The sequence below is a fragment of the Haliotis rubra genome, unplaced genomic scaffold (assembly GCF_003918875.1).
Source record: "Haliotis rubra isolate DU_JTF1 unplaced genomic scaffold, ASM391887v1 Scf62, whole genome shotgun sequence".
Lineage (NCBI taxonomy): Eukaryota > Metazoa > Mollusca > Gastropoda > Lepetellida > Haliotidae > Haliotis > Haliotis rubra.
The window spans coordinates 1,307,927-1,324,598 of NW_025767324.1; the positions used below are offsets into that span (position 1 = coordinate 1,307,927).

General features: G+C 41.7%; 1 protein-coding gene across 2 annotated transcripts; it reads left to right on the forward strand.

The window, feature by feature from the left end:
- The first annotated feature begins 1,009 nt into the window (after positions 1-1,009).
- LOC124256181 lies at positions 1,010-14,336 on the forward strand. 2 transcript variants are annotated; one of them, XM_046690141.1, is made up of 9 exons: positions 1,010-1,118; positions 3,557-3,831; positions 7,098-7,239; positions 8,210-9,006; positions 9,092-9,223; positions 9,485-9,646; positions 9,712-10,863; positions 11,569-11,810; positions 12,317-14,336. In XM_046690141.1, exons 4-9 carry the CDS (start codon positions 8,295-8,297, stop codon positions 12,620-12,622), a joined length of 2,706 nt encoding a protein of 901 aa, XP_046546097.1. In that variant the 5' UTR covers positions 1,010-1,118; positions 3,557-3,831; positions 7,098-7,239; positions 8,210-8,294; the 3' UTR covers positions 12,623-14,336. The 2 variants fall into 2 exon arrangements, with proteins under 2 accessions (XP_046546097.1, XP_046546098.1); XM_046690142.1 differs by lacking the exons at positions 9,092-9,223; positions 9,485-9,646 and having other exon boundaries at positions 8,210-8,954; positions 9,696-10,863.
- Positions 14,337-16,672: the final 2,336 nt, after the last annotated feature.

Below are 16,672 nucleotides of genomic sequence, written 5' to 3' on the forward strand. Positions count from 1 at the left end.
AGGGAATGGCAGCATGTTTTAAAGGCACACAGGGAAGTCTAGTTATAATCGAGGTAGCTACTGAATTGCGTAAAATGGGAGTCCTTAAATACCAGGACAAAAGTTCATTGGATGTTTGCAGTTTGAGTGTATGGACAGTTTTGAAAAGTGACAGTTTGCAGTTGCAGCTTTAAACAAAAAACAGCAAATCTCCGACAGGATCAGTTGTAGTTTTGCTCATGTTAAGATTATACTTGCTGATTGATCCAGACATTGGACTAGAATGTTTTATTTTTTTGTAAAATGCCTATCTGAAAATATGTTGATCACGCACTGACTGTAACATGTTGATAACAGAACACGAGGTTGACATTCACTGTGCACAAATCTGCACTCATGGGGTCAATTTGTGCATGTGAATCTCGCATGCACTGTAAGCAGCTTCTGTCATAGGACCAAAACCTGTGAAGATTCGGGTTACAACTGATCTTCAGTATCCCTTGCTTGTCGTAAGAGGCGACTTTTGGGATCGCGGTAGGTCACGTCCGTTACGTAGATCGATGCTCATGTTGTTGATCACTGGAATATCTGGCCCAGGCACGATTATTTACAGACAGCCGCCATATAGCTGGAATATTGCCGAGTGCGGCGAGAAACTAAACTCACACACTCATATTGATCATCGGCACCGGATAACTAAAACGTTTTACATTAATATTTCGTATAAGGGAGTCTATATGATAACGTGTATAGACTGTTTTTTCGAAGATAGCAGAGATCCCATTTTATTTTGCGTAATGTACGCCTGCCTTTGAACGATACGAAATTACTGTTAGACTGGGCTTCGAGTATCAATGTTTACAAAGATCAGCAACAAAACCAGTCAGTTTAGCCTTGTTCGATCGGATAAGCGTGTACGTTGGTCTTTCACGTGATATTGGATTCAGAAACGCATTGCTAAAAACACAATAGTATCCCAACAAGATATCTACTTGGGGCATTTAACATATATAATTGTTTGTATTCGTAAATACCAACACACATTTAGTTTATTACGGGTATATTTGCAAACCGGTTTATCCAATCGAACATGAACATTTCCTGGAACTTGCTGGGTGCGAGTTCACGCTGCAGGTGAGGTAAGTCGACTATAAAATGCATAATCTGTTGCAATATCGTAAGAATAAATAACATTTTGAAGCCATTGAAACAGTTATTAAGTCAAAGATACAACAATTAATTAAACTTGATGACAAAATGTTTTGTTTACGGAATATGTTGACCGGGTACGTCGTAGCTGATCACGGAGATTGGGTAAATCCCACTGTCCCACATATTTCATAACAAAACAATACCATTTCGATTCTGTGATCCTGTTGTTTAGTCAATATAGCTGCTGTACATTTATCAAAATACTTTGATTTGTTTGTTTATTGTCATTGTCAAAACCCTTTAATGACTGCAAGATACCAGATGAATTATTAACCTGTGTCGCAACAGAGACCATATCATTATATGGTCTCTGGTCACAGTCAGACATTGAACATACTCCATTTTGAAGTTAGGTTGAGTTTACACGTTTGACTGCCTGTCTCCTCTTGTGTTCTGTATGTCTTGATTCAGATATTTAATTAGGTTGAGTTACTAAGATTTTGCAAATGTAAATATTTAAAATAAATAACTTCAGAAAGGTGACATTATTTTTCTGAACAGAAAGTAGGACATTTACAAATTCTCACATGACTAAGTTGTCGCAGGTATATTATCAACTTTGAAAAAACTGAAGAGAAGAGTTTGTTATTGTGTCAATATCCTAAGTTGCAGCTTGTTTACACATTGTGTTTTGAAATGTGTTTTGTGTGTGTGGTATATTCTCAGGCGAAGTGGCACTCCCTTCAACGCGATCCAACTAGGTAATACAATCATTTGTGTACTACCAAATATTATAATCTCGCTAAATTAGACAACAACTGGTTAACATTATTAAGGTCATAACATAGTTACAAAGCAAAGAAGGTATAGGAATATTTTCAATACTGTAAATGTATTGTTTGTTAACTTAAAAAAATGTGAAAATGATCAAACACCCACATCAACACACCCAGAATGAGTCTGTAAGACATATGAACAAATTTATAGCCAAAGTCAATTTGGCACTAATTTTGATTAAACACTGTCCCATTCAGCACAGATATGTACTCTCTCGTCATAATTTGTTGAAGTCCCTTAAAACTCCCTCTTGATCTTTTTGTCATATGTCAATATCCATTCCAAAGAAATGTTGTCTGATTCCAAAAAGATTTCAACCACAGCAGCTATATTGAAATAAAATGTAAATTTTACCGTAAGTACACTATACCCTTTAATCACTTTACTGGACCCTCATATTTCGTGTAAATTAATTGTTTTGAGGTCCTCTGAACTCCCGGTTTTGTAAGTCAAGGTAAAATCACGAGGGTTTAATGTACCAGGCACTTCCTTAATGTCTGTTATTATTTTTTAATGGAAATACAAGTACACATGTCCTGCAGTCTAAGTAAACTTAGGCTCAGTATTATTCGTTACACTGCTATACTGAGTGACACAAAACCTTGTGGAAGGTCGCGTCAGGTAACCTTTGAGCAACCTATGACCATCCAATCAAACGCGAGACGACAGAATGGATTTAATCAACCAGACAATGGCTACTATTTAGGGTTCAGCGGGACTTAAAAATGGATTTACTCTTCCCCGGTCGCCAACACTGATCTCACAACAAATGAAAACCCGCATAGAACACAGATATATGATCTGCAGAATATACGCTTTTGGGTTTCTGTTGACATGGTTATCATCAGCTAATATTTCTGGAAGCTGACATCCTTGAATACTCACAAAACGCTATTTTCAGTGGCTGTTTACTCACTGTTGTGGTGTGCTCCATGTGCATCACTCGGAAGCGATCGTACGGAAAATAGCATTCGGAATCGTTCGGGTACAAAACTTTTTCGAGGTAAAAAGTTCAAAAGGTATGTGCGAATGTCAACTTTTGCGATTTGGTAAGCTTTGTTCTGATTGGTTATTTGAATAGGTTACCTGACACGACCTTCCATAAGGTTTTGTTTGACTCAGTATAGCAGTGTAACGAATAATACTGAGCCTAAGTTTACTTAGACTGACATGTCCTGGAGCATTTTCTGTGATCCAATCCAAATGAAAGCTTTATATGATGTTGACTGTGGTTCTTTTATGGATGCTTCAATTGTTTTAATGTTGTGTCAGTATGGTTTTACGCTGCTTTTAGCAATATTCCAACAGTATCATGGCAGGGGACACATGAAATGAGCTGTGGGAATCGTACTCGGGTCGTCAGCATGCCAAGTAAGCGCTTTATGAGTTAACTACTTACAGTTGACAACCCACAGGGGTACATGGTCTGAAGTCTATTTCTATTGCCCTCTGCTGTGATATTGTTGGAATATTGCTAAAATGGCATAAAACAATACTAACTCATTGGTTAAAGCATTTGCTCGTCACACCAAAGACCCGGGTTTGATTCCCCACTCAGAATAACCTAGTAGTTTCTGTCTGTTTGCAGCCATCTTGGATGAGTGGGTAGACAAACATAGTGCCACATGGGTGTGGTAACTGGGAGTGATGCCATGGTGATGTGGCGAACAGCGGTTACCTAGAAACATGGCCGACTTGGAATTCAGACACATCCAGGGAGAAGCATCGCTGATCCCGATAAGATGTCTTCCACAGTCCTGTCGCAGTTTTCTTTCCAATGTCCTAGATCCTGAGTCAGCTTTGGGAAGGTCTGATTACAGGACATTTGGAGAACTGCTTGGATTGTCTCATTTTCAAACTCAGGTAAGGGTTTGACAGTTAACTGTCAGATAGATAGGTTATGAAATTAGGCTCAACAAAAGAATATGAATTATGTCATTTCAACAGCATCATGAAAATACAGTAAAATAACCTTTAGTGTGATGACTGATCAGACATCGCTTAATGATATTTTTTCACTGACTAGTTTTAATTTCGATGCTTAGTTACATTGCTTACAACTTCTAGAATGCCTTTCAAACAGTTCAAAGACCGCCTCCGTGGTGTAGTACTTGGAGCGTCCGCTGGGAGATCGGAAGGTCACGGTTTCGATCTTCATACCAAAAGACGTTAAAATATGGTACTTGTTGGTCCCTGTCTGGTGCTCGGCATTAATGGGTACAACAAGGACTGGTCGGCTTGGCGTCAGTATAATGTGTCTGAATGGGTACTCATGCTTCACTGCGGCATGGTATCTCCAGTAAAACCAGCTTAAGTCTGAGCTAGTACAAGCAGCCGCACATACACACATGCATCGTCGTCATATGGGCAAAATATTCTTAAGCACACGCTACCCCTCATTTCACCTCATTTTACCTCAAACAGTTTACTTTATTACTATCGATAATAGGGCTGGGATTGGGTATTGGAGTGAATGTGTTTAGTTTTACGCCGCACTCAGCAATATTCCAGCTATATGGCTGCGGTCTGTAACTAATCGAGTCTGGACCAGACAATCCAGTGATCAACAACATGAGCATTGATCAGCGCAGTTGGGAACCGATGACATTTGTCAACCAAGTGAGCGAGCCTGACCACCTGATCCCATCCACCCGATCCCGTGAGTCGCCTCTTACAACAAGCATGGGTTACTGAAGATCAATTCTAACCCGGATCTTCACGGGTCGGCTGGGGTTGGTAACTCGGATACCATTTATGTTGGTGTGAGTTGGACCTGCGTACCCAGGGAACTCCCCAGACCAAGGGTTTTACCTTGACTCACACAAGGTTTGGTCCAGGGGACCCCATCAATACATTTTACAGGTCCTTGCTGGTAACATGAGGGTCCGGGTAAAGTATTGGAATGGTGTTGTGTACTGTATGTTCAGATAATGACTGCAGAACCTGTAATGAATCAGTGGTCATGTGGCAAGTGGTCATGACTGATGGGTGAAATAACATACACAGATAACTACTCTTGATGTGCTGTATTTTTGTGTGTGTCTCCGGAAGCCGTATGTCAGGTTTTATGTGTCCATTCTGTACATTTGTGTGTCACGTAAAACCCTGCGGACTCATAGTTATTCCCGTGATATGTTGTTTAATGACAATAACAAGAAAGGTCAATAATTACAGGTCACTGATAATAATAATAATAGTCCATTTATCATGCGCATTTTCCATGAGCCCAAACAATCTGATTACATGTATTATTACCCCGGATAACCCAAGCTGCCTGTTAGGCACTGGAAGGTTAGTGGTTACTTGACTTCCACCGGGTACCCATTTTCTGGTGGGTGAAGAGAGGCAATTATGATCAAACTCACTTGCCAAAGTTGAGACCGCATGTCTCATGGGCTTTGTTGTGGGGCAGGACTGAAGTCCTAGAAACTCGCAGGAGTCAAGCTGCCAAACACTGTCACCCATCCAAAGACTCTCCGCTCCCAACGTTGCTTAACTTCAACTGATTGTGACCTAAGCTCTATGCACAGGATCATACACCACCACTAATGGTCACCTTACGCCTGTATCTAATACTTTTTCACAGGGATCCAATAAAACTGTTTCCTGTCTGGCATTTTGTATCAAACATGAAACCTACCGCGGGTAACAGGTTAGGGTTAGATAACTGATGGTAGGGTGCACAGATAGTAATGTATTTTGCTTGAATTCAACCAGTCTCAGGTTGTGGCATCCATGGCATCCTATTTGAAGTTCTTGGGTTGTTCGGGGGGTAGCCTAGTGGTTAAAGCGTGCGCTCGTCACGCCGAAGACCCGGGTTCGAATCGCCACATGGGAACAATGAGTGAAGCCCATTTCTGGTGTCCCCTGCCGTGATATTGCTGGAATATTGCTAAAAGCAGCGTAAAACCAAACTCAGTCAGTCAGTCAGTCAGGTACATGTAAGACCAGCGTTCGAAATTAATGTCGGTCCTTAGGACCGATGCCAACTGAAAATCACTCAGCCCACAGCTTTTGTTTTCTGCAGGTCCTTATGGCCAACAGCCTATTCATCCCAAATAAGTAAGAGTTTTATTTCCATATTAGAATATAGGGCCTACACAGTCTGATCAGGACTCACAACTTTTTATGGTTCTGGGTCCTCAGGGTCTGCAGCCTTTCAGGGTTAAGGGCAAACACTGGTATCACTTCTAAATGTCATGTAGCCTACATGAGCATAACACACATTTGAAACTATCATGGTGTGATATGTTCTATGTGTTTATTAATGTTGATAGGTTGAATCGGGGAAGGACTATGAGTTGGTTGTAACCACACCACATGGTTTGTACAGATACAGATCTGGCGACATGGTACAAGTGTGTGGCTTCTTTGGAAACACACCGAGATACAAGATGTTGCAAATGTTTATGAATAGCTAATAAGTCGCAGACTTTGCTAAGTCAGTTTTGATTCAGGAAAAATCTTAGCTTCTCTATAAATACTGCCCCAGGGTTCTTAGGGACTGCAGCTTTTCAGGGTTAATGGCAAACACTGTGTAAGACATGCTTGCCATAAGAGGCAGCTGAGTTTGGATAGTCAGACTCACTGACTTGATAGAATACCTGTCATCATAATCACTTACATCAGAGGTCATAATGTCAGGCATCAGGTTGTCAGCAAATTATTATTCCAGCTACATATATGGCGGCGTATGTAATTAATCGAGTCTGGACCAGACAGTCCAGTGATCAACAGCATGAACATCGATCTGCTCAATTGGGAACTGATGCCATGTGTCAACCAAGTCAGCGAGCCTGGCCACCCAATCCCGTTAGTCGCCTCTTACGGCAAGCATGGGTTACTGACGGTTCATTCTAACCCGGACCTTCACGGGTGTCAATTTATGGAAGTCTAGATATCACAGTCATGTGATAAGCAGATCATGTGCTTTTTATTAAGTTTCAAAATGCATACAAATGTGAATTATGATAATTACAAATTAGGATTATACGACAAAATATGAAGACGTACATTGACTTGGTTACTTTTCTTGATGTTTTTAAACTGACCACCATCATAGAGCTAGAATATTGTGGTGAGGCATTGAACAAGGAGTAAACAGACTGAATATACTTTTGTTATGGCAGGGTTGTCGGGCCAGGAATCGGGACCGAAGTATAACTGATATATTGCTGACAGAGTTTGGACATGAACCAATATGGAAGCTCATAACCATTCTCCACCAGATGGATGTGGCTGGGGGGAGAGAAATACTCACATCATGGCAAGGTATGTTTCACGATGTTTATTCCAACATGTCAAATATATATATATGTAATGCCTTCTGCTCAGAATTTTGGCTAGGATGAACCAGTTTTGTAGGATTTCTAGCATCAAAACTGTTCTCTGAAAATGAAAATTTACATTTTCATATAACACGACGTATATAGCCATAACCCATGAAGTACTGGGTTAGAACTGGTCTTCAGCAATCCATGTTTGTCATAAGAGGCGATTGACGGATTCAGGTGGTCAGGCTCTCTGACTTGGTTGATATATTGCATTGTGTTCCACTTGTGCAGAGAATTATGTTGATCACTGGTTTGTTTGGTCCAGATTATTTACAGACCACCGTCATGTAGCTGGAATATTGCTGAGTGCGGCGTTTACTGAAAAAAGGACAAACAAACAAACATTTCATTCTATTTCATGTAAGGGAGGTAACTGCATGTCAGATTCACTGTCAACAGCCAATCAATACCCGACATTCTGTTACTTTATTATTTTTATTTTTAATTAAAATCTGAGTTTTATTTATTGTCAGTTTGTTTGTTTGTTTTACACTCAACAATTTAATATATGTTAATTTTAGTTTAGTTTATTCATCCTCCAAGTAAACATCCTCCAAGTATAGATATAAGATACTAAATGCCCATCAAGCATCTTTGTTCATTTTCAAGAGATGTTTAACTGCATCATGTGAATATGGTACTGTTATTGGTGTTGGTCCCTGCTTGGCGCCGCATTATTCATCATAGTCTGAGTTCCAAACTGCTGTCTGGGCTACAATACATTTGAAATGTCGTCATATGATTGGTTCATCTCTCACATCTAGCCAAATGCTGGACAGTTTGAAATGTCCAGATTGGGTCATCTCTGACATTAGCATCAGTGTGGTCTTCAGTTAGATTTGTTTCTCCATTTTGTAGATATAGAATTTTAATCAACATTTCTTGGACTTGGTGCATGTCTGTTTCAGAAATTTGTAGGAACTATGAGACAGAACAGAGGGTGTTTGCAGGAGGCTACGAAGGAGGTGTACAGAATACTGAGAGCCAGTGTTCATGCATGAACTGTCCTGCATTATACAGCCACCAGAACCCATCTATCAGGGATACACGTACATTCCACACCACCCTCAGGATGAAGGCTGTCATACAGGTCAGCCTTGTCACAGTTTCATGCCCAACCCACAGCAGGCTTGTCAGCCTCGAAGCCCTCCCACACGACTGAAAGGTGTTGAAGGGCCGATGGTGGGACAGGATTCTAGAATGGTGGAGATACAAAAGCCAAGGCCTGGGATCACCAGAACCTTTGAGTCACTTCAGACTGGTCCTGATAGGGTCAGTGAGAGACAGTTTGTTGCCAACATTGATGAAGATGACCCATGGTGTAGAGACAGAAGGCTGGGTTCCCTGCAAAGGATGATGTCAGATGAAGACAACCGCAGCTATGGCATAGGCTTGGATGAAGTAGAGCCTGTTGATGCAGGGATCAGGAATAATAGACCAGGTGATGAGGACAGTGCCCAGAACAATGGACCAGGTGATGAGGACAGTGCCCAGAACAATGGACCAGGTGATGGAAACAGGGTCCAGAACAATGGAGTAGGTGATGAGGACAGTGCCCAGAACAATGGACCAGGTGATGGAAACAGGGTCCAGAACAATGGACCAGGTGATGGAAACAGTACCCAGGAGAATGGACCCGGTGATGAGACAAGGGTCAAGAACAATGGACCAGGTGATGGAAACAGGCTCAAGAACAATGGACCAGGTGATGAAACAGTACCCAGAACCCGGTGATGAGGACCAAGAACAATGGACCCGTGATGGAAACAGGGTCAAGAACAATGGACCAGGTGATGGAAACAGTACCCAGGAGAATGGACCCGGTGATGAGACAAGGGTCAAGAACAATGGACCAGGTGATGGAAACAGGCTCAAGAACAATGGACCAGGTGATGGAAACAGTACCCAGGAGAATGGACCCGGTGATGAGACAAGGGTCAAGAACAATGGACAGGTGATGAGGACAGTGCCCAGGTGACAATGGACCAGGTGATGGAAACAGGGTCCAGAACAATGGACCAGGTCAGTACCCAGGACAATGGACCCGGTGATGAGGACAGTGCCCAGAACAATGGACCAGGTGATGGAAACAGGGTCCAGAACAATGGACCAGGTGATGGACAGGAGAATGGACCCGGTGACAGTACCCGGTGATGGAAACAGGCTCAAGAACAATGGACCAGGTGATGGAAACAGTACCCAGGAGAATGGACCCGGTGATGAGACAAGGGTCAAGAACAATGGACCCGGTGATGGAAACAGGCTCAAGAACAATGGACCAGGTGATGGAAACAGTACCCAGGAGAATGGACCCGGTGATGAGACAAGGGTCAAGAACAATGGACCCGTGATGAGACAAGGGTCAAGAACAATGGACCCAGTGATGAGACAAGGGTCAAGAACAATGGACCCGGTGATGAGACAAGGGTCAAGAACAATGGACCCGGTGATGAGACAAGGGTCAAGAACAATGGAGCAGATAATGGAAACAATGGACATGGCAACAACCTTACCACAATGCCTGATTTGACACTTGATGACAAGTCAAGCCAAGAGCTTGACAACAATGACTTGTTGGCACAAGCAGACTGGGATTCCTTTAGCATATCAGGTAGAAACTTTCAAGACAAGGCCAGTATTGCATCCAGTCAGTCACCAATGGTGCAAAAAATTACAAAAAATGAACATTCTAGCTCAACACTACAAATGGCAAATCATAAAACCAATGGCAAACCGTTCAAGTTAAATCCTGTAGCTTCAGACAAATCAGCATCCCCAAAGTCCACTAACTACTGTCCTACCTACCCAAACAGCATGCCTACTGGTGACCATGCCTGCCCGTTACCACCTTATGCATATTCAGAGTATGGTTACCCCAACAACGAAGCTCATCCATCGCATCAAACCATGCAGAAAGGATACATGTATCACGACAATGGCCCTCCTCAGACCAATCAAGGAACTCCTCAGTCCTACTACAGAAATCATCAAGGTTTTCATCAGATCCTTCGAGGAGCTCAGAACTTTCCAGGAACTCCTCAGACTGGTCATTGTTTTCCTCAGACAATTCAAGGAGCTAATCGGAACGTCCAGTGTTTTCCTTGGAACATTCAAGGAGGGCATTTTCAGATAGCCTCTCAGGGCCCACATCACTACGCCACCAGAAGAGGTCCCCCTCTACATGCTATGGGGAGAGGATATCAACTTACACAGCAAGGAGTACCTGATGCAAGAAACTGGCAGGTTCCACACACTGCAGAAGTTACTCCTGCCAAAAAGACTGTTCCAGTTGCATCTGATCATGACCAATACCCACATGGTGTTCCTGCTGCTGCTCGAGGTCCACGAGGACACCCAACCAATCCATCAGACAGGCCCCCACCAGTGGAAGATGGAATGGTTTTCAGTGAAAAGGGACAAGTAAAGCTTCGAGGACAAGAGTCACGTGAAGCATCTGAGAAGCGACATTCAGATTCAGCTGTGGATGGAGAAGTCAGTCCAGCTCAACAGCACAGACGTCATGGGTCAGATGAAGGTGCAGCTGCTTGTGGAAGGGAAGCTGGTAGGTGGACTCTGTTTCATCAGTTGTTACCCAGTTAACAGTCTAGAACAGAACAGGTTCTCACTGGCCATTCACAGGAAGGCATCCTTAGACCAAATACTAGAAAAGTCCCTATCTTTTAGGATCTCTCAGCAGACGGGAATGTGGCACCAAGGAATTAGTATGACATCCCCCACCCTCCCAAAATTTCTTGTTGATATGGAACTAGCCACAGAATGTATCAGGTTACTAAAAAACAAACTAGGTTTACCCTGCTATTTAAACTGTCCACATGTTTATAGACCAACTGCATGAATATTGACCACATGGTGTAATGGACGGTGACAAGCACCGGTGTTCAACATGGTCAAGGTATGCAGTATGGGTGATAAGCCGGGTGTATCGAATTACCTGATTTTAATGCTATCTCTACATTTGGCATAGGAGTGAACTGTGGGGATGAATTGCAAACTTAGAAACTGGTCATTCATTTCAAAGAAGAACAGGGAGAGGGGAATGCGCAAGATATGACAGTTCAAAGACTAATCCCATCACAAACCCTTCACCACCACCACCACAGGGGCAGATCCAGCATTTTGGAGAAGGGGGGAGTGCACATAAATCATGAAGTCCAAAGGTTAAGGTTAATGCTCATCAGGGAACATTTTTTCTGGATCCGCCCTGCACAAGTTACTGGCCACTTACAAGCGTTTTTCATTGTTTCAGAGAGTGAATGCAGAGAAAGAGAGAAGTATGTGTTTATTACAGGAGGAGATGAAACAAAACAGGATGCTGTTGCCAAGGAGATAAACAAGTTATGTCATGAGCTGCGCAAACTGGGAATAACAGTGGTGGCAGACTTGCCTGAAAAGTTCCAAGCTGTGCCGAGAGATCCCCTGCAGGGACGGAACTCCATCTCATTCAGAAGGGACAACGTACATGAAGCACGAATGGCCTACTTTGAAAGGGTGAGGTTCCAATATTTTCAGTGTTATTGTCTTGGGAGATTCTCTTTTTGCTGAGCACTTGCTGATTGCATCCTTTTGAATTACTGATTATAAGGAGAATCATGTCTTTAAGCAGTTCTTTCATTTTCTAGGTTTGTTAACAAACAGGTGGGGTAGCCTAGAGGTTAAAGCGTTCACTCATCACGCCAAATAACCGGGTTCAATTCCCCACATGGGTACAGTGTGTAAAGCCCATTTCTGGTGTCCCCTTGCCAACTCACTCACTCCCTCTCTCGTGAAGATCCGGGTTAGAATTGGTCTTCAGTTGCGTAGATTGATGCTGATGTTCTTAATGTCCGGTCCAGGCTTGATTATTTACAGACTGCCGCCATATAGCTGGGATATTGCTGAGTGCAGCATTAAACAACGAACCAAACAAAGAAATCTTCCCACCACAACCAAGAAGAATGCAATGAGAGAAGTGTCCTTTTCAATTGTTTTTTATGATGCCCAGCCTTCTGTTTCAGGCCACGTGTGTTCTGATTATCGTCAGTCCTGGGTACAAGGCTTATGTTGACAAGGACAACGACCAAGCCCAAGCCCAAGCTCAGCCCACTGAGCATCAGTCTTCCACCCGACATATCTACACACTCATGTTGACAGAGTACTGTGAGAAAAATTTCTCAAAGAATAAACGCTTTTATCCAGTATGTCTTACAAAACTGAAGACTAAGCGTAGTGATATTCCTGACTGGATTTCCTCCACTTTAATTTACTACTTCCCAGGCAAAGAGCTGTTTAACCATCTGAAACAAGACTTAGAGAATGACTAAAGTTTGGGTGGTTCTTAAAGGTTTGAGAACCAATGCAAGCATTAAAAGGACCTCAATTTCAAGCTTTTTGAGAATTGGAACTTTTTATGAAAAAGCATAATTTGGTCAAAACTGAAGACTTTTACAGTGTGCTGCATGGACAAAATATGTTGTGTGAATTTAGTGACTCAGGAAAAGGCCTGATATATAAATTGACAGGCTGTTATATCTTTGTGCCTTGGTGTGGTGTACAATCATTTCAAGTATTGAAATATCTTCATAAGATTTACATTGAACTTGATCAAAGCGTATATTTTTTTATCATAAATGTCCTCCGGAATACATTGTGCCCTTGAACTTTTCCTTAATGGAGTTCATGGATTGATGAATAGATGAAAAATGACAGTGACTTCTTTAATAATGTGTCCATTTATATAGCGTCAAACTCCACACCTGGTATGCCCATAGCGCTAACAATCAATAAGGCATTATTGAAGTCCATAGAACTGTTTGTAGAGAAAGGTTTGGAGGTGATGCTTAGAGTTTTCAAGGGTTGGAGACAGCTTAAGGTCATCAGGGAGAGAATTCCAATTGACCGATGCCATGTTCTTGTAAGACTTGTAGCCAAATGATTTGAGGTTCCAATTTGGTACACAGAACAGATTAGACGAGGATGAACGCAGAGTTCTTGTTGGCATGTAAGCAAAGACGTTTTCCAACCTCCGCTGAGATAACAAGTTTTAACCATGTCTTGATGGTAAACTGAGAAAGGTGGCGCAAGACAAGTTTCTTTTGCTTATGGACTTGAATGTGGTACATCAGGAGTGTGGGAGGGTCGGCTAGCCGAGTGGTTAAAGTGTTCACTCGTCACACCAAAGACCCGGGTTCGATTCCCCACATGGGTACAATATGTGAAACCCATTTCTGGTGCCCCCTGCCATAATATTGTTGAAATATTGCTAAGAGCAGTGTAAAACTAAACTCACTCATGGCAGGAGTGCGATAGGTTTGGCAGATTCCACGATTGTGCTGTCTGCGGCTGTACTATTATCTCCAGGAATGTAATCTGGAACAGGTCGATAATGTAACCGCTATATGGGTCAGATGTGACACTCAGACAGCCAGACCTGTTTTGGTCATAGCCAGTGCTGACTTTGTCATTGTTTTGAATGGATAACACTGTATATTTTCATGAGTTTCTAATTATGTTAGACAGACAGATGATTACAATCTGTAATTTGTTAGAGTATAATTTATATGTTTTGTATTCAATGTTTGTCTTGTGTTCAAGTTATTACAAGTAGAATCCATTCTGTTATGATAAGAACCCTGGAACTATTCATGATTCAGGATCATTGGGGAAGTGATGTCACTTTTAACATTGCCGTATCAGTGTCTTCCCACAGTTCCCTTGCATGTCAACATAACTTGATTTGAAGGCTACTAGTAGTGAGTGAGTGAGTTTAGTTTTCAGCAATATTCCAGCAATTTCATGGCGGGGACACAAGAAATGAACTTTACACATTGTACCCATGTGGGGAATCGAACCTGAGTCTTTGGCGTGACAAGCAAACGCTTTAACCACTAGGACTACCCCACCGCCCCTGAAGGCTACTTGTAAGTGTGACCAGACTGACATTAGCTGAGGGGCAGTGACATAGGTGACATCACTTTCAAGATTAGAACTTAGAAGTGACATGCATGTTCATGTGGCTTCGTATACTGGTCCAGAAAAGAGCTTACCCACTGAGCTACCATGCCACAGTTTGACATGAACATCCCACCAAAATCAAGCTAAAAGTCTGGGTTTGATTCTGAACATGGGTACAATGTTTGAAGCTCATTTCTGGTGTCCCGAGCCATACTATTGCTTCTTTGAGAGGCATTTTAGAAGTTGTAAAGATGAAGGAAAACCATGTTCTATAGATAGTCAACTTCTTTATTGCAATGAATGTGACATTTCGGAGTAGGTACTAACACCTTTATCAAGCAAGTGATGGTTTTCCTCATAATATTGCTGAAATATTGCTATATTGGCGTAAAACCCGACTCACCCACCTGCGCAGTAAAACACAATACGCTGTCTCAATGTGAACCCTTTTCTATCCCCTTATGCCAAGCACCAGGTAGGGAAACAAGAGGTACCATATTTTGGTATGATACTCCTGGGAATGACAGGCCATGAATGGGTCCATGGTAGTGACCATGACAGAATGGAGACGTATAATCATATGATAATACACATGATACTAGCTTGAAACATATTGTAGTATCTAGCTGTTGATATTTAATAATCCATGTAAGTTAATGGGCTTTGTTCATATATACTTCTGTACAAATTTAACATTTACAGATTTTAGTTGCCAGTACTCACCATTTATACAATGATTAATCTGTTTATTATATTTTTATATGTGCAGTCATTGTTTAGATCTCTTGAGGAATATTGTTTGTGTTGTTTTGCCATGTTTTGATCTAGGTGGCCATGTTGTCAAGAATTGATCTTCAGTTACCCATGCTTGTTGTAAGAGGCGACAAACGGGATCGGTTGGTCAGGCTTGCTGACTTGGTTGATGTCATCGTATCCCAATTACTGGATTGTCTGTTCCAGACTTGATTATTTACAGACCGCCGCCATATAGCTGGAATATAGCTGAGTGCGGCATAAAACTCTCTCACTCACTTATTCATTTGTTGGGGAAGTGACATCATCAACACATTTGCTCAAAACATTTCTGTCACTCACTACCATGTTATCAACAAGTAGGGTTGCGACGATTTGGTTTGATTCATCGAATCTGACACCTTAGTTTCGATTTTCGATAACAATTATCACTATTTCGATTCGATATTTGAATACCTAAGTAATTTTTTCCACACAGCCTGACTCCAACTCGAGCCGTTTCGAGAAATAGGATGAAACTTGATTGGTTGACCCTGGGCTAATTATTGTTGAGAATTGTTGTTAGTAGACATCGCCAAGTTGACATGGGTTTCACGCTGAAAAAACTGACTCACCTGAACTCTGAGAGTTAAATGAAATCTGTGTTTACTTGTATGAAGAATCGAATTGAAAATGATCGAATCGAGGGACCAATATTGAAAATTGAATCGAAAGGAGGACTGGGTGCAGCCCTATCAACAAGCAATGAGAATGCTTCTTTGGCATAGATCTACACTTGAGTAAGTCTTTAATGTATTTAAAAACTAACAATGCAGTTTTAGTTTGTTTTGTCGGGAGAGGATTATTTATTTAGTACAAAAACAGGGAAAAGGTAGTGCTTATGCTAGAGGTTTTTGTGATGTCACGCAAAAATTTGGAAAAATACTGTGATACTTAAACCAAAGAATCATGTCATTTGACTGGACATCCATTTTTAGCATCATACAATTGTAACAGACATCTAGATGAAGAAAAGGTTGAGAATGAGTCGTGGGCATGTATCATACCTGACAATGCCAGAGAATGCATGAAATATACACAGAAGATGTCAACCAAGATTCTGTTGTGTCGTGTGGTAGACAGGAGCATCATTAGACTTAGAGCTAAAAGATGCAAAGCTAGGAGCAGACTATTACCTTGTATCTGAATGAACATAATTTACAAAAAAAATATGGTTTCTAAATAGTGTTGATAAACTAATAATAATAATAATAATACAATGGAGCCCAGAGTCTTTCTTCATTTTCTGAAACTGTGAAGTCTGGACTTGCTACATAATCTAGACTTGCCTGGGATGTATTGGGTGTATTATTTAAGGGTCTGCACGACAAACAAAGTTCGAGGGGCTGGGTGAGATTGGCCTCAGATATATTTACCTGACAATCCTACATGATTATATATGTTGCTTTGTACAGTATGTCAGCTATGTCTCTTCTTTTTATGGGATGTGGAACCTAGACACCAGGGTGCCGTTGTACAAAGCGATCTTGGCGCTAAGGTGACAGTAACTCCCATACCTTAACATAGACCTGAGGTAGTCTTAGGGCTAAGGTTGTTTTGTACAATGTAGATAAACCAGGGTACACAACTATGTCAGTCTGGGTTTCAAACCCAACAGTAGCCTTAGA